The 23,268-nt window shown below is 54.7% G+C and overlaps 1 protein-coding gene and 1 long non-coding RNA gene across 2 annotated transcripts in view; one reads left to right on the top strand and one right to left on the bottom strand.

Moving 5' to 3' along the window:
• Positions 1-3,450: 3,450 nt before the first annotated feature.
• On the bottom strand, positions 3,451-15,222 carry LOC144614187 (uncharacterized). Its single transcript, XR_013551812.2, has 4 exons — positions 15,117-15,222; positions 12,315-12,429; positions 8,881-8,988; positions 3,451-5,398 (listed from the first exon to the last, which is right to left on the bottom strand). It is a non-coding gene; the product is annotated as an uncharacterized LOC144614187 (long non-coding RNA).
• A 198-nt stretch (positions 15,223-15,420) lies between these two features.
• The window catches only part of MAP2K2 (mitogen-activated protein kinase kinase 2), a 20,808-nt gene continuing 12,960 nt past the window's right edge, over positions 15,421-23,268 (top strand). Inside the window, exons 1-2 of the mRNA XM_060629884.3 lie at positions 15,421-15,803; positions 19,002-19,212. Of these exons, the coding sequence (XP_060485867.1) occupies positions 15,712-15,803; positions 19,002-19,212 (303 nt within the window). The 5' untranslated portion in view covers positions 15,421-15,711. The remainder of the gene's footprint in view (positions 15,804-19,001; positions 19,213-23,268) is intronic.

The following is a 23,268-nucleotide window of genomic DNA, read 5'->3' as shown; positions in this document are numbered from 1 at the left end:
AAAATAAAATAAAATAAGATAAAACAAAACATAACATAACATAACATAACATAACGTAACATAACATAACATAACATAAGTTTAGACATTTCCCGAATGTCGGCCCCTTACGCCCTTCCGTTAACATCCCACTCGCCTGTACGTATTTTTATCTCTGTGGGCTTTGCTCATGTTCATTAAAATCCACCCGTGAGCCTTGGCAGCTTTGCCTTCAAAACACATTCATTCCTTGCCTGCTGCGTTCCTGGGTCCTCGTCCTATGACGCGGCGACAGTCCTTACACAGGCCTCACACTGACGCGGCCTCGTCCTGCCTCAGGGCCTTTGCACTTGCTGTCCTCGCTTCCTGGAATTCCTTTTCCCAGATCTCCCTGTGGCTGGCTCTTTTCACCTTCGGATTTCTGCTCAAATTCACCTCCTCCGTGAAGCCCCCTTGACCACCTTCCTTAAAATTGCAATTCCCCTCCCCCTCAGTCTCCACCCCCCCATCCTGCTTTATGTTTCTTCGCAGCCATTTACGATCATCCGACACACCACAGATTTTATTTATTTATCAGGGCACGCACTCATTCAACAACCGTTTATCGAGTATCTGTGCCAGGCACAGAGACACCTCCTGGGGGATACAAATATTCATTGTTTGGGGCGCTTGGGTGGATCTGTCGGTTAGGCATCCAACTTCGGCTCAGGGCATGATCTCACAGCTTGTGGGTTCGAGCCCCGTGTCAGGCTCTGTGCTGACAGCTGGGACCCTGGAGCCTGCTTCGGATTCTGTGTCTCCTTGCCTCTCTGCCCCTCCCCTGCTTGTGCTCTGTCTCTCTCTCTCTCTCTCTCAAAAATAAACATTAAAACATTAAAAAATATATATTCACTGTTTTAGTAACAAAAAATGTCATTTAAAAAACACCTTTTTTTTTTTTTTTTTAGTTTATTTATTTTTGAGAGAGAGAGAGAGAGAGAGAGAGAGAGTCGAAGCAGGGGAGGGGCAGACCGAGTATCCCAAACAGGCTCTGTGCTGTTGCTGTGGACCCCGATGCAGGGCTCGATGTGGGGCTCGATCTCACAACCGTGAGATCATGACCTGAGCCGAAATCAAGAGTCAGACGTTGAACCGACCGAGCCCCCTTCCCCCCAGGTGTCCCAACAAAAATGCCTTTGGATCCTCTTCTGCATCAACCTCGGTCCAGGTCCTTAAGAAAGAGGAGTGAAGAGCTAGAAAGTCTCCAGCTAGGACTGTCTGCTAAACTGTGACGAGACCTGTGTCCGCATGCAGTGTCCCCAGCGCCTGGCACACAGGAGCCACCTAATCGGTGCTCGCAGAAGAAATAACCAAAGATGTATGAACAGAATCACAGAGCTTAGTGCCCGGTTGACAGACTAGAGCCCGTGGGCCCGTTCCGGCCCTCGTGTGTTTTTTGTAAATAAAGCTTTATTGGCACATAGCCATGCCCTTTGGTTTGCTTGTTGTTTATGGCGGCTTTCATGCTACAATGTCAGAGTTGAGTCATTGCAGCAGAAAATATTTGCTATCTGGCCCTTTAGAGAACAAGTGCTCTGTAATTCACAGGTTTCGTGGATGAGACCGGCGTGGCCCCACACGCGGGGATCACGTCACACGGTCATCGGAGCACCCGAAGTACACAGTGTGACTGACAAAGTGACGTTGAAATTTTATTTCACTGTGATTTACTTGTGAAAACCTATACTCAGTTCTGTTCACGGACCGCTGTTAGTACCTATGGAACAGCTTCGGTGCACGAACCGACATTTTTTTTTTTTAATTTTTATTTTTTTATTAAAAAAATTTTTTTTAATGTTTATTTATTTTTGACAGAAAGAGAGAGAGAGAGACAGAGCATGAGCAGGGGAGGGGCAGAGAGACAGGGAGACACAGAATCCCAAGCAGGCTCCGGGCTCTGAGCCATCAGCACAGAGCCCGATGCGGGGCTCGAAGTTGTGAGCTGTGACATCGTGACCTGAGCTGAAGTCGGAGGCTTAACCGCCTGAGCCACCCAGGCGCCCCAGCAGGCTATATTATTAAATCAAAACTTAGTTTTACTTTGTGCTGTTTATACGTAGCTGCTAGAAACGTTCACAGGACACGTGAACATTTTTTTAGGTTTATTTATTTTGAGAAAGAGAGAGAGAGAGGCCGAGGGAGGGGCAGAGAGAGAGGAAGACAGAATCCCAAGCAGGCTCTGTGCTGTCAGTGCAGAGCCTGATGCAGGGATCAACCTCACAAACCGTGAGATCACGAGCTGAGCTGAAACCAAGAGTCGGAGGCTTGACCAACTGAGCCTCCCGGGGCGCCCCTGACACATGATGCGTGACTGTTCCACGAGGCGGTGCTGGGCCAGGGCAGAGCTTGGCTTCACATCCTTGCCGTGCAGCTGTGTGACTCCGGGCCAATGACTCTGCCTCTCCCTGCCTCAGTTTCCTTGTCTGTGAAAGGCGGTAAAGGCCCTCCTCACACCGAGGTGTTGGCGGGAGCCCATAAATTAAAGCACGTGAGGGGCTAAGAAGGAACCTCCACGGACCCAGGTCCCCAAACCTGTGCTCTTTGTGTCAGTTTCCATCACGAGCAGTACGTGCACCCGTAAGGAACCCGTCGTGCTCCAAACCCGGGACACGCGGGCAGAAGCCTGCCTGGCACTTTCCGGCTGCCTTGGCCCTTTGGCCTCAACACAGATCTGCTCAGGACAGCGGGTCCCGTTTTGCACACGAGGACCGAAGGGCTAATCAGGGGTCGTGACTCACTGTGCCACTCCATGAGTCAGCCACAGCGGGGACAACGCCCGGGCTCCCTGCTCCAGGCGGGGGCTTGTCCCCGGCCATGTCACCTCCCCATTCCTTTGACTTCTCCCTGGGGGGGGGGGTTCTCTCTACACTGGCCTTTAAGATCAGTTTGGGAGGAAGAGGCAGGGGGGTTCTGGGAGCAGCAAGCCCTTGACTAACTCTCTGCTCCCTCCTCCTCTCCCTCCTCCTCCCCTTCCTCCGCCTCCTCCTCCTCCTCCTCCTCCAGGACCCTCCCTTGGTGTGCCGCCAGGCTGGGCAGTGAGTAAAACCCTCGTGATACGGGTGTGGCAGGGGCAGGCCAGGGGCTGGGGGGCAGGGGGACTCTGACCCACCTCTTGGGCAATGCCCACTGATGATTACCACCTAATCCTCAGGGTGCCTCCTACATCACGTGCCACAGCGTGTCCAGGAAGTTCCAGGCCCTTGGGGTGGGTGACCACAGGTGATGTGGTCTCTGAGCGCCACAAGGGAGGAGAGCTTGGCCCGGGGTGGGCGCCCTCCGGCTTCCCTAAAGGATGAAGGGCGCCGTGCCCGAGAACTCGTCTATTCTTGTGGTCACTGTTTATTGAGCATCTGCTATGCACAGGCTGCAAACCAGACAAACCCTCCCCCCGTCCGCACGCTGATGTTCCCGCAGGGGCAGACCACTTGCACATAAGCAAGTGAGTAAGTCAGATAAAGACACCATGGAAAGAAAACCAGGTGTGGAGATAGGAGGGACGGGAGGGAGGGGCCGTGGGGCTGAAATGTGTTGCGCGCAGGGGGGGAGGCGAGGGCAGGGGTGCTGGGGGCCTGTTCCAGGGTGAGATGGCTCATGGTCAGGTGCGATGGCCAGTCGTCGATGGCTCTGGAAGGTTCTGTGGGGGTCTGGGTGGGACGTGTGCATGGACAGGGCTGGGAGGCCCGGTGTGTCAGGGGCCCTGCTGTCCAAGCCTGGCGTCTGGGGCTCGCTCCTAACTGGGGCGCAGGCAGGTGGTCCCCCAGCTCCAGGAGGATGGGCGGCCCCTGGGGCGGTGCCCCCTGAGGGCCTTGAGGGTAGAGGAGGGGGGGGGGGCTCTGTCCGTCCCCACCCCTCCTCCATGTCTAGCCCCCATCAAATCTTGGTGATTGCTTTATGGCTGGCGGTTCCAAGGGTCACAGCGACGCTCTCACAGGAAAGGAGGCCTCCACTGGCTGTGGATGCGGTCATCCCAGCTTCCTTCCCGTCGCCTCGGGGTGGGGGGTGGGGGGGGCTGGGCGTGTCTCCTCTGGCTCCACCCCAGGGCGTTCTGGAAAGGAGCCCACAGTGCGGGGGTGCAGAGGCATTTCTACGTCTCCAGACCCTGAATTTGTCCTGACCCTTCACCTTCGCCAGCCTGCCGAAGGAGGTCCCGTAGACAGGGCGCCTAAGGGCGGAATTTAGTGTCTCCCTGCCCTGGAGGCTGCAAATCCCAGATCAAGGTGTGGGCGGGCCTGGCTCCTTCCGAGGCCTCCCCTTGCGGTGTAGACCCCGCCTTCTCCCTGTGTCTCTATGTAAAAGACACCCAGTCCTAGGGATCAGGGGCCCCGCCCTCATGACCTGAACTTGATCACCTCGCTAAAGAACCCCTCTCCAAATAGAGTTACATTCCGAGGTCCTGGAGGTTACAGTTCCAACTTTTGAAGGGGGGGGGGGGTGGGGGAGGGCACGTCCTTCAACCCACAAGGCCTTCTCAAAGCTGTTCCCAAACCCACACCTGGTGGCCTCTGCCCGAGGGTCATCTCCCTCAGGGACCATCCTGAGCATCCCAGCCACCCTAGCAGAGCACCTGGCGGGGGGCGGGGGGGGGGGGGCTCTGATCACCTGTCCATTCCCTCTGTTCCCACCAGGGAACGGGCTCCTGTCTGTGTCGGCCACCGATGGCCCCCCACCATCAAGGCGGCTCCAGACGCACCTGCGGAATGAGCCCCGCAATCCAGCACGTGCCGCGGACCCCAAATAAGTGTGGCTGCTCTCGGCCAACTTGGGACACCAGCCTCGGGTCTCATCAGTCCTTAACTTACTCTCCCCTTTCGTGCCCGGTGGCTTTCTGGCCTGCGTGCCCCGGGACCTCAGCGTCCCCCCAAGCTCGGCACAGTATGCTTAGCCGGGACACCACATCGCGTCTCCCCTCTGAGACCCCGTCCGGAAAAGTGTGACGATTGACCTAGAAGGTTATATAAGCCTCCTGCAAAGGCCAAACATGGGGGTTAATCTTTAATCCCAGGGAGAATCTGATCAGGATTGGCGTTCGATCGGAGGGACGGGCCCAGGAGTTCGGGCACAGGGAGAAGCCCACCAATTAGAGGCCAAGCCCACCCACGCGTGAGAAGGGTGTCGGAAAGCCCCGTGTCCCGCCTCTTGCACTGGGACGCGCTACGAACCTGTGCCCAGAACTCCCTTCCCGCAGCAGGCCGGTCCCCCACACCTCCCGCCTCCACTCGCCAGGTTGGACAACACTGGAAAGGTCGCCCAGCCTACGCACCCCCACATTTGGCAGGATTGAACAATACTTATCTTTATGTTGCATTCATTCCTGTGATCACCTGCTCTTTGGGGCATCCGACATCCGTCTCAATTTATCATCGTGTCCCTGATTGTCATTCTAAAATCAATTTAATGAAGAAGAAGAAAAAAACAAAGTTCTCGACACTGTTGAAGAATGTGCCAAGCCTTTTTCCTTCGATGCATTTTTTGGAAAGTTTTATATACTTATTTCGAGAGAGAGAGAGAGAGAGCGCGCGCGAGAATCCCAAGCAGGCTCCGGGCCGTCTGCATGGTGCCTGCACGAGGCGCGATCCCACGAAGCGTGAGACCGTGACCTGAGCCAAAACCAACAGTCGGACACTTAACTGACTGGGCCGCTCAGGTGCCCCTGATACATTTATCTTCAAAGGAAACATGACAGGGGCTCCTGGGAGGCTCAGTCGGCATGATCTCGAGGTTCATGAGTTCGTGAGTTCGAGCCCCGCGTTGGGTATGGAGATGACTTAAAAGTAAAAAAAAAAAAAAAAAAAGTTTTACACAAGCTCCTTTGGTAAACATCATATCCTACTTGGAAGAGAATTTGGAGAACTCTGTGCCATACATTTGGCTAGAACACACACAGAGATTCAGCTACCCATGTTCATTAAAAAAAAAAACTTTTTTTTTTCACATTTACTCATTTTTGAGCGACAGGGAGAGGCAGAGCGTGAGCAGGGGAAGGGCAGAGAGAGAGAGAGAGAGAGACAGAATCGGAAGCAGATTCCAGGCTCCGAGCTGTCGGCACAGAGCCCGACGCGGGGCTCGACCTCACGAACCGCGAGGTCGTGACCTGAGCCGAAGTCGGACGCTCAGGCTCAGCCGACTGAGCCACCCAGGCGCCCCGAGGTATGTTTCACTTTAAAAGAAAATCGTTACCGGAATGGAAAGATATTCGTCCATTACTCTCTGTACTTTGTTGGACTGTGGTATGGGAATGGCTATACGTGGGATGTCCAATAAAAAAGAAACATTTCCACTCTGTATTTCTTGCCCGGCCATTCGTTACTATCATCTGTTGCTTTTCGACGTGAGGCTCGAACCCACGGCTGCGAGCCCAGGAGTCACGTGTTCTCTGGGCTGAGCCAGCCAGGCGCCCCCGGTTTTCGCATTTTTAAATGCCGTTGAAAAAATATGGCAGAGAAAGTTATTTCGTGTCACAGGAAAATTATATGAAATTCAAATTTCAGCCTCCCAAACCCACAACGTCACTGGCACAGAGCCCCGTGCCTCTGGGGAGGTGCTGTGTGCCGTAGTCTGGGAGCTGGAAGGGTAGAGCGGAGCCCCTGGCAGACAGACAAGTGCGGTTAAACTTTCGGCTCTGTGGCCCTTGAAGAAAAAATTTGCCGGGGCGCCTGGGTGGCTCAGTCCTTTACGCGTCTGACTCTTGGTGTTCGGCTCAGGTCATGATCTCCGGGGGTTCGTGAGTTCGAGCCCCACGTCGGGCTCTGTGCTGACAGCATGGAACCTGCTTGGGATTCTCTCTCTCTCTCTCTCTCTCTCTCTCTCTCTCTCTGCCTCTCCCGCACTCGTTCTCTCCCTCTCTCTCAAAATAAACAAACTTGAAAGAAAGGAAGGAAGGAAGAAAAACAAGTTTGCAGACTCTGGCTCTAATTTGTCAGCCCCTGTCCTCCAAACCCCCAACTCTGGAAGCATAGGAAAGGCTCTCCAGGTTCAAAGACACAGGCCACCCCCCCCCCCCCCCCCCCCCCCCGCCTCCTGTTCTGGTCACCCAGCATCCTCGGCGGACCCCCTCTCTCTCTCTTCCCACCGGGCCAGGCCTGAGGCTGGGGACACGGAGGTCGGCTTCCCAGTCCCGCGCGCCCTCTAGTGGATTCTAGCAGCAAGTGCTTCCCCACCTCCTCCCCAGCATCTCCGCGGGGCGGGGCGAGGTCCTCGTTCTTTGGCCCCTTCCTCGCCCTCATTCTGCCCCCTGCCCCGGGACGAGGTCTCCAGCGCTTTCCCCTCCCGGGTCCGTGTTCCTCCTCTGCCACCGTGCACGACATCGCCCTCAGCTAGGGTTACGGAGGCGAACACACGTGAACGGCCTTGTTATTTTTTTTCCAGAGGCCCTTCCGACGTGCACCTGCGGACTCCTGCAGACACTTTGTATCCGGACCCTTGCGCGCACGCCGTGCTTTGCGCCCCCAGAGTATTTCGGCCCGCGTCATGTCATCTGACTTCTGCAAGGGCCGGCTGCTGCGTCCCAGTAACGCACTAGGACGGATGATGCTATGCGGGCTCGGGCTCCCCGGGAGGCCCGGGCAGGGAAGGCTCGGGCGCGGTGGCACCTCGGTCTAACTCCGCGCTCAGCGACATCACCTGGGTGGCCTGAGCTCGGCCACCGTGGGGGGGCTTGCCCCACAGGAACTGACACCTGCCGCCCACTGGGGGTTTCCCTCCTCCCAGAACCCCTCGCTGCGCATCAACCAGCCTGCCCGCCAGACCCAAGCCTCCGGGGTCCGCTCCGTTTCCGCACCGACCCTCGAGCCTGCTTAATATTCTCTCTCTCTCTCTCTCTCTCTCCCTCTCCCTCTGCCCCTCCCCTGCTCGCTCACGCGCTCTCTCTCTAAAAAGTATAATAATAATAAACAAAAACAAAAACAAAATAGAAACAATAGTCCCCGTGTGGTGCGCACGAGGAGGGGATGGGTGGCCGTCCTGGAAGGCTGACCTCGTTTTCTGCCAGTGGTTGGAAAATGGCTCGGGGATCCAACTGGCTTTGCGCGGACTGTTTCCTCTGCCTCAAAACCCTTCCCCCACATCCCCGCGGGACATCCTCCCACCTCTTACGCCTGTGACCAAATGCCACTTTCTCTGGCATCCTATTTCAAACCTCAACCTTAAAAAAATAAAATAAAATAATTAAGCTGCAACCTTGCCCTCTTCCCTCCTTGTAGGCTTCCCACGGGCCAAACCCAGCTTGTCACCTGTGTTTGCACGGCCTGCAAGTTAAGAGTGGTTTTTACATTTTGTTAATGCCTGAAGAAAATTTAAGAATATTTTCTGACGGGGCACCTGGGTGGCTCAGTCAGTGAAGCGTCTGACTCTTGATCTCAGCTTGGGTCTTGATCTCAGGGTTGTGAGTTCAAGCCCCGTGTTGGGCTCTGTGTTGTATGAAGCTTACTTAGGAAGGAAGGAAGGAAGGAAGGAAGGAAGGAAGGAAGGAAGGAAGAAGAGAGAGAGAGAGAGAGACAGGGAGGAAGGAATCACAAAAGAAAGAAAATAATACTTTCTGGCGTCAGAAATGATACGAAATTCAAATTTCAGTGTCCATAAATACAATTTATTGGCACGCGGCCACACTCACTTGTCTGAATACGGGCTGTGGCTGCTTTCTGGCTACGAGCCAGTGTTGAGTAGCTGAAAATATTTATTATCGGGTCCTTTACAGAAAGAGTTTGCAGAGCCCTGCTTTAGTGCCAAAGGAGGAAAGGGGAAACTGAGGCCCAGAGGGTTGAAAGGAGTTTTTCAAGACCTCAAGTCTTGAAGGGATTCCTCGTTTGCGAGATGATCCCAACAATACTTCAAATGCTTTATAAGAAACACAGAAATCAGACTGACCAGTAAGTGCCTCCACAAATCGAAGGTCGTCTAGGATGCCAACCTTGAGGGGAAAATCTGCACACACCCATCTGATCTTGCCAAGCCCTGAGATTTTTTTAATTGCCCCTGTAAAAAAAAAAAAAAAAAAAAAAAAAAAAAGTCATTGCTCTTTCCAGAAACCTTGAATTTAGGACTTTGATCAGAGTGATTAGGATAGCGTATCAAAACCCCATTTTGAATTCATCCCTCAGGAGGTATTTTATTATTAATACAGTTAGAAGTTGGTGGCAAAAGACAGAAAGCAGATTTGTAGGGGCTGGGGGCTGCGGTGAGGAACAGGGACTGATTGCTGCTGGGGATGGGGTTTCTTTTTGGAATGATGGGAATGTTCCAGAATTAGATCGTGGTGATGCCTGCACAGCACAGTGAATTTTATACTAAAAACCATTGAACTATGCACATGCTGCCCTAATTTAAAAAAGAGAAAAAAAAATTGAGTAAAAAAGACAATGCCTGGGGCGCCTGGGTGGCTCAGTCGGTTAAAGTCAGACTTTAGCTCAGGTCACGATCTCGTAGTCCATGAGTTCGAGCCCCGCGTCGGGCTCTGGGCTGACAGCTCAGAGCCTGGAACCTGCTTCGGATTCTGTGTTTCCCTCTCTCTCTGCCCCTCCCCCGCTCACACTCTCTCTCCAAACTGAATACATGTTAAAAAAAAATTAACTAAAAAAAAAGAAAAGAAAAGAGAGACACCGTACATAGCTCACCATCACACAGTATTTCCACCAAAGAGATGTATTAACGGAAATAGAGGACAACGAAATAAAAGGCCGACCCAATGGCAAAATGTAGTGTCGTTGGAAGGGATGAGATCCACATAACATAAGATGAACTGTTTCAAAACGAACACTTCAGTTGCACTCAATACATTCACAATGTCTCGCGGCCATCAGCTCTGCCCAGTTTCAAAACAGTGTCATCGTCCCAAAAGGAAACCCAGTATCCATTAAGTAATTGTTCTTTTGTTTTTAATGTTCATCTATTTTTGAAAGAGAGAGAGAGAGAGAGAGACAGAGTGGGGGTGGGGGAGGGGCAGAGAGAGAGGGAGACACAGAATCCGCAGCAGGCGACAGGCTCTGAGCCATCAGCACAGACCCCGACGCGGGGCCGGAACTCACAAAATGTGAGATCGTGACCTGAGCCGACAACCCACGGAGCCACCCAGGCCCCCCTCCATTAAGTGATTGCCCCGCCCCCACCGCTGGCACCCACTTCCTGTCTCTATGAATATACTCTTCTAGAGACCTCGTATAAATGGAGCCCTGCATCACGTAACTTTTTCAGATCGCCTTCTTTTCGTCAGACAAAATGCCTTTGTGATTCACTCAAGGCCCTGTGCGTATTCGGCTCATTCCTTCGTATTACCGAGCAGTATTCCCTTGTGTGGAATTAATCCATACTTTATTTTTATGTGTTTTTGTTCACTCAGTCCAAAATTTGTTTTTCCGGTCACCCACTGAAGAGCCCTTGGGTTGTTTCCAGCTTTTGGTCTCTTACCAGGAAAGCTTTTATGAACGCTCCTGTTCAGATTTTGTGTGAACCCAAGAGTTTCTTTCTCTTGGGTGAACCCTCAGGGGTGAGATTGCCGGGTCGTATAGTAAGTATTTGCTTAACTTTCTAAGAAACCACTAAACTGTTTTCCTTGCCAACACTTGGTATTGTCAGCCTTTTTTATCCCAGCCATTCTAATGGCCTGTGGTAGTCGTATCTCTTTGGGGCTTTTGGGCAATTCCCCAGTGGCTAATGGTGCCAAGCCGATTTCATTTCATAAATATGGTCTCATAAAGACATAGTCTGTAACTCTATATCTCTAAGACTTTTTTATTTTTTTTATTTTATTTTTTTTTAAATTTTTTTAACGTTTTTTATTTATTTTTGAGACAGAGAGAGACAGGGCACGAATAGGGGAGGGGCAGAGAGAGAGGGAGACACAGACTCCGAAGCAGGCTCCAGGCTCCGAGCCGTCAGCACAGAGCCCGACATGGGGCTCGAACCCACGGACTGTGAGATCATGACCTGAGCTGAAGTCGGACGCCTAACCGACTGAGCCACCTTGGTGCCCATAATGTTTGTTTATTTTTGAGAGAGAGAGAGAAAGAGAATGCAGAGAGGGAGAGGGAGGGGCACAGAGAATCCAAAGCAGGCTCCAGGCTCCCAGCCGTCAGCCCAGAGCCCGACGCGGGGCTCGAACTCACGGACCATGAGATCATGACCTGAGCTGAAGTCGGACGCTTAACCGACCGAGCCACCTTGGTGCCCATAATGTTTGTTTATTTTTGAGAGAGAGAGAGAAAGAGAATGCAGAGAGGGAGAGGGAGGGGCACAGAGAATCCAAAGCAGGCTCCAGGCTCCCAGCCGTCAGCCCAGAGCCCGACGCGGGGCTCGAACTCACCAACCGCGAGATCATGACCTGAGCTGAAGTCGGACGCTTAACCGACCAAGCCACCCAGGCGCCCCACTAAGACTTTTCTAAAAAGTAATCTCCACACTCAACGTGGGGCTTGAATTCAGGACCCCAAGATCAAGAATCACGTGCTCCACCCGCTGAGCCAGCCGGGTGTCCCATACTCCCGAGACCTTTTTTTTTTTTTTTTTTTTTTTTTTTGATGTTGTTGTCATTTGTGAGTTTTCTGCTGCTTGGCATTTATTTGTGGGACTATTCTAGAACATATCTGTCCCCGGATTTGGATTTGTGTACCTTCCAGATTCCTGCCATTGAGAACATTAGTGTGTATGTCTCCCAGTTATACGAGGCAAGAGTTTCCTAGGCCAGGTGCCTGAGAGTAGATTTGCTGGGCATTCCAGATACCCAGAGGGGGCCTGTCAGCCACTGTTCTTGCTAACCCACCGCACAGGTAAGACAGACGAAGTTCAGGGTGCATTCTGAGATAGCAGGGGCGGACATGTGTGATGGTGACACCAGATCGTGCCTGAACAGGGTAAATGTCACCTTGGGTTGAAGCTACCAAAACGATTAGAAATCTATTTCCTGGGCCAGGGGACGGATGTAGGAGACACCCACGTTTCTGGGACCAGGGAACACATGCCTTACGAAAGGTGTGATTGGAACCGGTGATAAGTACAGAGATATGTTAGTGGCAGAGTTTGCAGAGCAAAGCGTGCTCGTTAATAAAGATAGGAGGGTAGAGGGCGTGAAATCCGCAGTGTTATCTCAACAATAAAGGCTCGCGTTCTGTATCGAGTGGTGACCGCCACGTGATTAGCGGGAAACTTGTCCCCCCCCCAGGACAGGGACGCCCGTTTGTTTTATTCAAGCTGCGAGTGTGGACCGGGAGGGGAAGGGGCAACACGAGAAAAGATGTGAACTCTTCTTGGGGCCATCCCCCAACCCACACCCCCGAAATATCCTGTAGCGAAGCAAGAGGACCCGTTACCGTTAGACGTGGCGGCGTGCACGAATGCAGCATGCTGTGCGGAAGAAGTCGGTCACGGAGGCGTGCAGGCGGCACAGCTCCCTTTCCACCAAGCTCTAGAACACGCAGAAGTAATCTGGGGGGAGAGAAACCAGAAGCTAGGGCGTCCGTAGGGGAGTCGTGGGCGGTGGCCAGCTCGTCCTGTCTCGTGCACGCTGATTGCTACCTTCCTTTCCAGCTTCCTGGTAGCCGAAAAGTGGCCGCGGTGGAAATGTCTACACCACAGGGGAGGGCAAAGGCCACGCATGACAAATCAGCCCCCCCCCCATCTTATCTGTCTGTCTATCTCTCATTTCAAAAACCCACTGTTGATCCACTGCTGGCAGGGGGCGAGGCTGACTGCCCGAAAAGGGCACCGAGGAAACTTTCTGGAGGGACAGAAACCCTCACTCCGCCTTGTTTCCGGGCATGCCCACGTGGGTACGTGCAATGGTACAAGCTCGAGGGCTTGAGCGTTAGCAAACTGTGCGTTTGTCATGTGAAAGTCAGGGCTCAATAAACAAGACTGTCTGTGCCCATAGAGCCTAAAATAAAATGATGGGGAGCTCACGTTGCAGCACACAAGGGAGGTAGAAACGCCCGGAGCTGGGGAAGGCTGTGGAAATTTTTGAAGCCGGATAAGCATTCTCCCCAACTTGGAGGGGGCTGGGTGGGAGCAGCCGGAGGAAAAGGTAAGAAGGCTCAGGTTGGGGTAGCGAAGGAGCCAAGATACAGAGCAGTTTTAATCAGGGGCGGCTATAAGGTTACGTTGCATTTTAGATCAGTTGTTACATTTTGTAATCACGTGGATATATATTATGTATCTATTTTGTAAACACTGTATTTCTGTACCTATCCTGTAAAGAGCCCTGCAAACCAACTATCAAAATATGATTGAAGGGTAGCTGGAAAAAAGTGGGCAGAACTGAGCCAGGGTGACCAGGGGACCCTGGAAGAGGGTGTCGCCTGAGCCCTTCCCTCTCTGTTTCTTTGCACGTGGGCCCCAAAGGCACACCCACCATGACAAATACGCCGGGGCACAGGGACGGGACATAAAGAAATGCAATGTGGAGAGTGTTTTATGATGTCAACCTTTTTTCCCATTTAAATGACTGTCTTTTGGGGCGCCTGGGTGGCTCAGGTGGATAAGCCTCCAGCTTCAGCTCAGGTCATGATCTCGAGGTCTGTGAGTTCGAGCCCCGAGTCAGGCTCTGTGCTGACAGCTCGGAGCCTGGAGCCTGCTTCGGATTCTGTGTCTCCCTCTCTCTCTGCCCCTCCCCCGGTCATGCTCTGTCTCTCTCTCTCAAAAATAAAGAATTAAAAGCAGGGACTTGAACAGATATTTTTGCACTGTATTCATAGCACTGTTATTCATAACAGCCAAAAGATAGAAAAACACAAATATCCAACAATGGATGAATGGATAAACAAAATGTGTCCTATCCATACAACGAAATATTACTTAGCCTTAAAAAGGAAGGGAATTCTGACACCTGCTAGAACACGGATGAAGCTTGGGGACATTATGCTGGGTGAAATCAGTCACACACACAAAAGAACAAATACTCCATCATTAAAAAGCAAAATTCAACTGAGCAAATGTAAGATCTAATTGGCCGTATTTAATGGTTCATGAGGTGCACAGCATCCCCGTCTCAGCAGGTAGAAAGGAAGTCTGAAAACCTGTACAAAAGGAAAGGTTTTTACAGGCAGAAGCAGCAGAAAAAGGAAGTTTCTAGCAAAGAGTGGGTTGTTTCAAGCAGGGTCACCTTCCTTTGGGGAAAGGCCGGCGGGGGGGGGGGGGGGGGGCAGGGGGTGTCTATCAGGCAGGCTATCTCACTAGTGATGACCAAGCAATTCCAGATTGGCTCGTTAAAGGTCATTCTTGGGAGAGTCTAACACTGTAATTGGGTTAGGTGTTAAGTCTTGGTTTACTGACATGGGGCTTAACACGAATGAATCCATTTTGGGCCTATTGGTTTCTTTTTAACAGTATGATTCCAAAGATTTTTTTTTTTTTATTTAAAAAAAAAATTTTTTTTTTAACGTTTATTTATTTTTGAGACAGAGAGAGACAGAGCATGAACGGGGGAGGGTCAGAGAGAGGGAGACACAGAATCTGAAACAGGCTCCAGGCTCTGAGCTGTCAGCACAGAGCCCGACGCGGGGCTTGAACTCACGGACTGCGAGATCATGACCTGAGCCGAAGTCGGCCGCTTAACCGACTGAGCCACCCAGGCGCCCCATGATTCCAAAGATTTGAGGTCCCTAGAGGAGTCCTGTCCGCAGAGACAGAGAGTAGAAGGTGGGAGCTGGGGGGGGGGGGGGGGTTGGGGGGGGTAGTCAGTGCTTCATGGGGACAGAGTCTCAGTCTGGGGAGCTGGAAAGTTCTGGAGTCAGAAGGGGGGGTTGCACGACCATGTGAGTGTGCTTGACGCGGCTGAGCTGCGCACTTAGAATGGTAAGTGGTAAGTTTATGTCACATATATTCGCCACAATTTAAAACCTGTTTTGAGGGGCACGTGGCTCAGCCAGTGGAGCACGTGACTCTCCATCTGGCAGTTGTGAGTTCAAGCCCCACGTTGGGTGTAGACATTACTTGAATAAATACATAAATAAATCAACTTAAAATTTTAAAAATGTTTTGAAATGACCTTTCATGAAAGAATTGGGTAATTGATATCACCGGGGGGGGGGGGGGGGGGGAGGCGTGAAAGTGTCCGTAAGTGGCAAAAGGACCGAAGTTGACCCTGGGTGGCCTCCCACAACTTTTGGGGATCTTACTGGCTCACGGAGCCCCAGTCGAGCACCCACGACGCTCACAGGAACAAGGCCTCACTCCGGCCCACCTGCCCGCTCTCATCCCTAAACTGCTAGCTCCGTCTCCCCTGCGCCTCCGCCCAGAGCCCCAAGCGCATGCGCACACGCGCCGTCGGACGCGAGCGAGGGCGCAGGCTCAGGGCGCCGCCTCAATAGGTCTCCGCCCCCTTCCCCCTCCCCCCCCTCCCGGAAGGCGGCCTCCGGCTGGTGCGCAGGCGCCGCGGTAAGGGGCGGGTCCGCGCGGCTCCCGGCGCTGGTTCTCGCGAGAGGCCGGTCCGCGATCTCGTCGCTCCCCCTCCCTGCCCTCGGCCTCCCGGGCTCCGGCTGCAGCGTCAGCCTCGGGCGGGCCTCGCTTGCGGCGGCGGCGGCTCCTCGGCCTCAGCCCCGGTGCCTCTCGGCGCCCCTTGGCCCCGGTCCGCAGCGACGCCCGCCCTCGCCGCCCCGGTGCCCGCCTAGGCCGCGGCCGCAGCCCCGGGCTCACGTCGGCGCCGCCCGCTCCCGGCCCGCCCCCTATGGGCCCCGGTTAGAGGTGCCGCCGCCGCCGGCCCGCGGAGCCCCGATGCTGGCCCGGAGGAAGCCGGTGCTGCCGGCGCTCACTATCAACCCCGCCATCGCCGAGGGCCCGTCCCCCACCAGCGAGGGCGCCTCCGAGTGAGTGGGCCGGGCTTGGCCGGGTTGTGGAAGGGGAGGGGGTCCCCGAGTGGTGAGATCGGTAGGAGGGGGGGAGGGTCCCTGAATGCTGAGGTCGCGGGAAGAGGGTCCCTGAGTGGAGAGGATGGGGTGTTGGGCCCTGAGTGGTGAGTTGGGGCTGGGGGGGGGGGTCCCCTGAGTGAAGAGGTTGGGGTGGGGGATTCTGAGTAGTGGGGTCGTGGCAGGAGGTCCCGGAGTGGAAAGGATGGGATGCAGGGTCCTGAGTGGTGAGGTCAGCGGGAGAAGGTCCTGAGTGGAGAGGATGGGGTGTTGGGGCCCTGAGTAATGAGGTTGGGGGGTGGGGGGAGGTAGGGTCTGAGTAGTGAGGTCGTGGGGTAGGCGTTCCTGAGTAGTGAAGTTGGGGAGAAGGTCCCCGGGTAGTGAGGTTCAGCTGCCCGATCCTGGGAGGGGGGGGAGCCACCGCCTCTGGGGGCTGGAGCCTTGCAGACGCTGAGGCAGACGAGGGGACTTGGGGGACAGAAAGGAGCATCTGGGACCGTGGGGGTTCAAGGTAGCAGAGTCGTATTGTGTGAGGGGCACGTGCTCGTGAGGTCAAGCCAGGGTGACCCCTTGGCCACAGAACAAGTCCCCACTCCTGTTCCCCACGCTAAAGAGAGGCAGGGTGGTTCCAGAGGCCCCTAGCTGGGGTCTGTTTGCTGTGCCTGTGGTGTGACCCAGTGAGAACCAGGTGTGATGGGTGAACTGCATGTTGGGCACCTCTCGGGGGACTTGGCACTCTGGGCCCCGGGGGAGGGAGTCTTGGTGGCTGTGTGTGCAAAAGCTGACATCTTTTCCTGGCTCTGAGTTTGCGGCTCGACGTGGGGATGTGTTCCTTACTTTCAAAAACCTACTGCTCCTGCTTCTCACAGGAGAGCGCCTTCTTCATACTCCCTTCTCTGCCTCTTACCGTGGTTTCTGATTTCCATCCCTTCCAGAATTCCTCCCGGTAGAGGAAGCCAGCCATTGGAATTCCAGTGTTTTGTTTTTGTTTTTTTTTTTAAATAACCACAGCTGAGTTGCTATTAAATTTAAAATGGATTAATCAGCTGACTCCAGAATGCATTTTAGATATCACAGGGCAATGCCAGAGACCTCGCAGAGTCTGGCCTCAAAAGCTGCCTCTTTAACTCTACGGGAAGGGGTCATGTCGCGTATGCTCATTGCTATGCCTCCTCTCCTCTCTGTCCATCGGTCCTTCTCAGCCATTCCTCATCCAGGCGCTTGTTAACCAGGCATTCAGGGAGCACCTGCTCAGGCCCATGGTCCTGGCTCGGGGCCGTGAGCAGGGGCTTTGCAATCGCGCAGGACACGGGTTTGATTCCAGGCACTGCCACGTCCGTGCCCTGTAACCCTCAGGCAAATTACTTAACCTCTCTGAGCCTGTTCCCTCCTGCGTGGGCCAGGACTACAAGATCCCCGCCTCCCAGGAGGATCTGGAGAACAAAACAGGGTGGGGTTTGCAAAGCTCTGATACCCAGGGGCAGGTAGCCCCCTGCCTTCTAGCAGCTTCTTTGCAGCACCGGCCCAGATGGCATTGCCCGGCCAGCCGCAGACCATCTCGTTCCCAGCCTGTGCCCCTTTGCTCAGGCCTCTGAGTTCCAGGCTCGTTGCGGTCAGTTGAGGGATTGGAAGGTTCCTGAGAAATTTCTAGTCTCCCTCTTTCATTCCCTGTTTGAACCCCTCAATGAGGTCTCCTCTATGGGGGTGATCAACCTTGGCTTAAAGGCCATCAGAAATTGGTGGGGGCGCCCGTTTGAGCGTCTGACTCTTGATTTCAGCTCAGGTCCTGATCTGAGGGTCGTGGGGACATGCATTGGGCCCCACGCTGAGCACGGAGCCTGCTTAAGATTCTCTCCCTCCTGCCCCTCCCCTGCTTGCTCTCTCTCAAGCTTGTGCTCTCTCGCAAAAAAAAAAAAAAAAAAAAAAAAGAATTGATCGCCATGGACCACCTGAGGTGGCCCATTCTCCTTTAGAGACTTTTCTCAGGTACCCTCCCTGTCTGGTCCAGTAAGCCCCTGACCACAGCCAGTATTTGAAACGTGGCTTATCCAGATTCAGGGGAGACGGAGTAGTTAGTATCATACGCGTTCCAGGTTCCAAACATTTTAAATGAAAAAGAAAATAAGTATTCGTTAATCGGTTCATATTGATTTCATGTTGAAAATTGTATTTTTTTATTAAAAAAATTTTTTTTAATGTTTATTTTTGAGAGAGAGAGAGAGAGAGAGAGAATGAGCAAGCAGGGGAGGGGGCAGAGAGAGAGGGAGACACAGAACTTGAAGCAGGCTCCAGGCTCTGAGCCGTCAGCACAGAGCCTGGCACGGGGCTCGAACTCACGAGCTGTGAGCTCATGACCTGAGCCGAAGTCGGACGCTTAACTGAGCCACCCAGGTGCCCCTGAAAATTGTATTTTTGATGGGTTAAGTCAAACATGTTAAAATTACTATTACCTGATCTATTTTTAAGGTATATATTTTTTAATGTTGCTAAAATATTTTTAATTGCACACATGTAAAATAAAATAACTTGCACGTGTGGCTTTTATTCTTTTTTTTTTTTTTTAATGTTTATTTTTGCAAGAGAGAGCACAAGTGGGGAAGGGGCACGGGGTGGAGGCGGGTGCACAGAATCTGAAGCAGGTTCTAGACTCCAGGCTGTCAGCATAGAGCCCAACTCGAGGCTCGAACTCACGAACCATGAGATCATGACCTGAGCTGAAGTCGGACACTTAACCGACTGAGCCCCCTGGGCGCCCCCCGTTCAGTTTCTTTTCCTTGTGTGCATTGAGCTAATGTCTGCCCACCTCTTACAGGGAGCTGCTTTTTACTCCAAGATTTGGCTTAAAGTCAAGGCATTAGTGAAATTACCTTATTGTCAAAATCCTTTGGAAAATTCCTTGAATCACCCAATAAAGTGCCGAGTACGTAGTTGGTTGTTCTACTAACCGGCTCCAGGAATGTTTGTGTGTATAAATGCTTAACGTTCAGAGCAGCAGAATAAGAGCCCGTCCTCAGGTTGGGGGTGGGGTCCTCTGCACAGTACTTGGGTCTGGTCTGTTCCCGCGTCCTTCCAGCCACACACGTGGGGCCTGGCTGGGCCAGGTCATCTCTCTGTAGCTTGCATGTCCTTGGCTAGCCCTTGCCCTTGGGGTCTTTGCAGAGCAAACTTGGTGGACCTCCAGAAGAAGCTAGCAGAGCTTGAACTCGACGAGCAGCAGAAGACGCGTCTAGAAGCCTTCCTCACCCAGAAGGCCAAGGTCGGAGAGCTCAAGGACGATGACTTCGAAAGGATCTCGGAACTGGGGGCCGGGAACGGCGGGGTGGTCACCAAGGTCCAACACAGACCCTCCGGCCTCATCATGGCGAGAAAGGTGAGAGGCGGTTGGCGAGGGCGGGCCTCTGCTTTCTGATCCGCCCAGGGCACTTGGGCACTCGGGCACTCGCCCGGGCCCTTAACGAGAGCCGGCCCGTTTGGGATGCGGAATGCCCGCCTGCCTCGGGCTGCCCTTCCTTTACCGACCGCTGCCTTCCAGGACTTCAGGTCACGTTCCCAGAAACATCCGGACTGGGACAGACCGGCTCCCTCTTCTGGGCTCCCAGGCCACGGTGCAGCCCCCTGGCTAGGTGGGCGAGAACCCTCCCTGAGAGATGTAGGGGTGGAGAAGAGGAGGGTGTGACCATTTGGGGATTCGTGACTCCTACACGCATGACCGGGGGACACAGTCCGTGTGACAAATCGCTCAGCTCATACAGGCATAGCAAGTCAACCCTTTCTGGAAGCCCGTGCCCCGGTGGTTCCCACCTGTGTTTTCAGAGCCCCGAACGCCCCGCGCCCAGGTGGGTCCGCGTGGGTCCTGCCTTCCCTGGGTTCGCCGTGCTCCCTTGCCACTGGGATTTAACATCGTCGGTCTTTCTCCTGCCCCCAGAGCACCTCCCTCCCTCCTGAAACCTATTTCTGTCCCCTTCCCGCAGGCAGCCTTTTTAAAACCAGAGCAGCCCCAGAAGTCTCTGGTCTGCCGTCACCCAAAGAACAGGGGATAAAAAGGCAGATGTGAGATTCAGGGGGCGGTGGGGGGGGACTGAGAACAGAGAGCTGGTCACAGTTGGCTTGAGGCACCAGAGAGTGCTCCCGGGCCAGCTGAGCAGTCTCCTGGGACGTGCCTCGTGGTAAGCCTGAGCCTGGGAGCTTGTCCACACCTTTACGGACAAGCCTTCGGAGTACGATTCGGGAGCTTGAGCCTGGGGCCCGGATGAGTTCTGCCGCACGGCCACGGTGCTCCCTCGTGACGGGTGCTCCCCTGTGACGGGTGAGCCGTCGCCGTGAGGGAAGTGGGGTGAAGTCTACACGGGCACTGCCGGTCTTAACAGCTTCCCACGCGTCCAGAAGTCCTTCAAGTAAAAAGTTAAGAGAAGAACAGGTCTAACCTATTGGGGAGCAGACCTCCAGTTTTGTTCCCTGTAGATTGTGGCCTCTCAGTCGTGTGGGCCCCGTGTGGCTGCCCGCCCAGCACGGTGTCGGAGCGGAGCTGTGCCCGCGGGCACTTGGTGGACGCTTGGAACAAGAAGGCCGTCCTCGCAGCCAGCGCAGTTCGGGGCTGCGACTCCACAGGCCCAGGAGCTCTCTCTTAGCCAGTCAGCGGAGGTCGTAGGCTCTTTTGAATCCCATCCGGAAGCCCATTTCACCCAAGAGGCCGGTTTGTTTTTATTCAGCTGGGGGCGTAGGTGGGAAATTGACACGCAAAGCGGTTTTTGGGAGACCGGCCTCGGTGGTTCCCCCCATTACCCTGGGTGGATCCCGAGTCCCCGCGTGCTGGGTCTGAATCCCATGCTTTCTGAGTACAGAGCTTCTCAGATCTGCAAATGCAGCCCGCCAGCCGGGCTGGAGTTCGAGGGCCAGGGTGGGCTTCTCCATGGGCCAGCATCCTTTGTCACCCGCGTGGCTCCGGTCCCTTTGATCAACGGAGGTGGGGGGATGTGGAGGCTGGTTACATAAGCCCCGAGTGAACTGGTCTGGACTTTTACAGTCACACTTGATTGTGTTTTCTTGGCCGAAGCACAGTGTTCCGACCCCTCATGCCGTAGGAACCAAACCTGTGTCAGTCGGGCCAGGAGAGTCTGCAAAGATCACGTTGGTTCCGTACGTGCCTCCCTGGACTGGTAGTGGACGAGTGAGTTTGGGCCTTGTGTTTGTGCGGCCCCCGGGCGCCCGCTTGCCTCCGCGATGGAGGTTTTGTGGCCTCCGTAAGGCCACATCGTGGGACCAGCTGCCATCTCTCAAGTGCCCGGCCCACGGCCGAGCCAGCGTTATTTATGTTCTGGTTTAAAAGGAGCAACAGCTCCACTTTATACACGGGCAGCCTGATGCTGGGTCGGGGCAGCGTGTGAATTGGCTGGGGTGGGCCCCTCTCAGGCTGGCCCTTTGCAGTCAACCCTGACTTGATGGGCGCTATCAGCTTGTGGCGTCCAGAATTTACTTCCCCCCCATCTCCAGCTCACATCTCCTGGCCCCCCATCGTGCGGCGGAGATAATCGCTTTACATCCCGAGATGGTTTGGTGTTGGGTTTGAATGCCGAGCTCCAGCCTTATCTAGTCCTTGGCGTCTGCGTGACCCCAGGGCAGTGGCGTGGAAAGCGCGTGGTGTTGGTGTTCGGGGAGCCTGGCCCCAACACGGACTTGCCCGCCCGCCAGCTGAGTGCCGCCGAGAGCAGGATTTAACCTCGCGGCACCTAGACCTGCCCCTCGGCCCTCCTCCCACCGGGGTTGATGTCGGGAGTTGTGAACGCATGTGCTCAGAGACGTGCCCCTCGCTCCCCGCTCCAGCTTTTCCCCACACGAGATGCTGGCAGGCTGGCTCCTAACTGATCTGGAAGGCTCGCTCTACAGTCTCGTTCGCCCCCGCGTTCTCTCTGCAGCGTCCTTCCCGAAAGCCTTTGACTTACCGTGGCCTTACTTCACGTTAAAGGCTCCAACCCCAGGCATCCGGGGTTCCGTCCAGCTGTGCCCCCTTCTGCCCACTCTTCCTCTTCTGCGAAGCCCGTAGAGTTCTAGCCCTGCAGCTCGGTCGTTCATCTGCGGCCCCTTTGAAGTTCTCGGTCGAGAGCCGCACCGTCCGCGGCAGCCGCCCCGGTCAGCCTTGGCCACGGAGCCGTCGGGACACGGTCGGTCCGGCCGAGGTGTGCTGTCCGTGCAGGGAAGCACGTTCCGGGTTTCAGGGGCTCGGGGTGGGGAAAGCTCACAGATTACGCGTTGAAACAGTAATGTTTTGGTGCATCGCATTGAGTGAAAATACACGAAAAATTCCTCTCCTCTGTTTTCCTTGTACTTTTCCAACGTGGCAGCGGGAGGGTTTAAGACGGAACGCGCGGCCTGTTCTCTGGGGCAGCGCTGGCCGCCATCAGCCACATTGCTCATCCCTCGGCCTCAACCAGGCCCTCTTTCTGGGCTTTTGAGAGGAGACCGCTGCCTCCTGGGTAGACCGCCGCGCTCCTTTTCGGAGCCAGCGTGTCGCGAGTGGACCCGCCGGGCAGGTGGTCCTGCAAAGGAGAGAGTGTCCCCGAGTCCTCGGACGGGTGGCCGCAGGGGCGGGGCGGTGCCCAGGCGTGCGGCCAGAGCTTGTCCCCGCAGGTGGCAGCGACAGTTCCCCGACTTTGCCGGGGAAGGCGAGGGGCGCCGGGCACCGTGCCACTGCGACCCACCAGTCACGGCCGCCAGGGTCATCGTCACGAGCTGACACCGTGTGCCACCCTGAACTCAACAATCACACCTTCCTGGTGCCCTCGGTCCGCTCTCTGCCCCCCCGCGGAGCACCCATTCCCCCACCATATCCCGCCAACTCTCATCTGGCCTTCCAGGCCTGGGGAGCCTCCCCCCAGCCAGTTGTCTCCCCTGCTCCCTCCGAGCAGGTCTTTACCACTCCCTCTGCCCATCACAGGGACTCCACGCAAACGTCTGAAAGGCTCAGGCACCCTCGATCCTTTTCCGCCTCTCCCGTTTCTCTTGTCCTGTCGCAGTGGTCAGGGCAGCCGAGATCCTCGGTGGCCTGGACAGGGGACCACGGCCTCAGCTCTTTCCCGGTGGGCATTGCTCTTGGCGCTTTGTCACCTGCGTCCTCCACCTCTCCAGATGCCCCTTTGGTTTCTCACCTTTTGAATCTCGAGGTGACCGTCCCCTCTGCTGACTTAAACTCAGGTGAAGGGGACCTAGGACCCTCGGGTGGTGGCCCGGAGCTCCCTCCGTGTGGGGCTGCGGGACTCCAGAGGCAGAGCCCTGGCGGAGAGGGGCGGAGGTCCCGGGCCACCCTGGGCTGGGTCCTGGGCTGGTGCTGTGGGTGACTGGGGGGGAAGATTCTTCTTACCAGAGCTCCCCTGTAGCCAAGTGAAAATGTTTGCTCCATTGAGGTTTGTTTTAAAACAGCCTTTCTGAGATG

Source organism: Panthera onca, chromosome A2 (genome assembly GCF_046562875.1).
Source record: "Panthera onca isolate mPanOnc1 chromosome A2, mPanOnc1 haplotype 2, whole genome shotgun sequence".
Lineage (NCBI taxonomy): Eukaryota > Metazoa > Chordata > Mammalia > Carnivora > Felidae > Panthera > Panthera onca.
The sequence above is the reverse complement of the archived record's forward strand: the minus strand, read 5'-3'. Positions and strand labels throughout refer to the sequence as shown.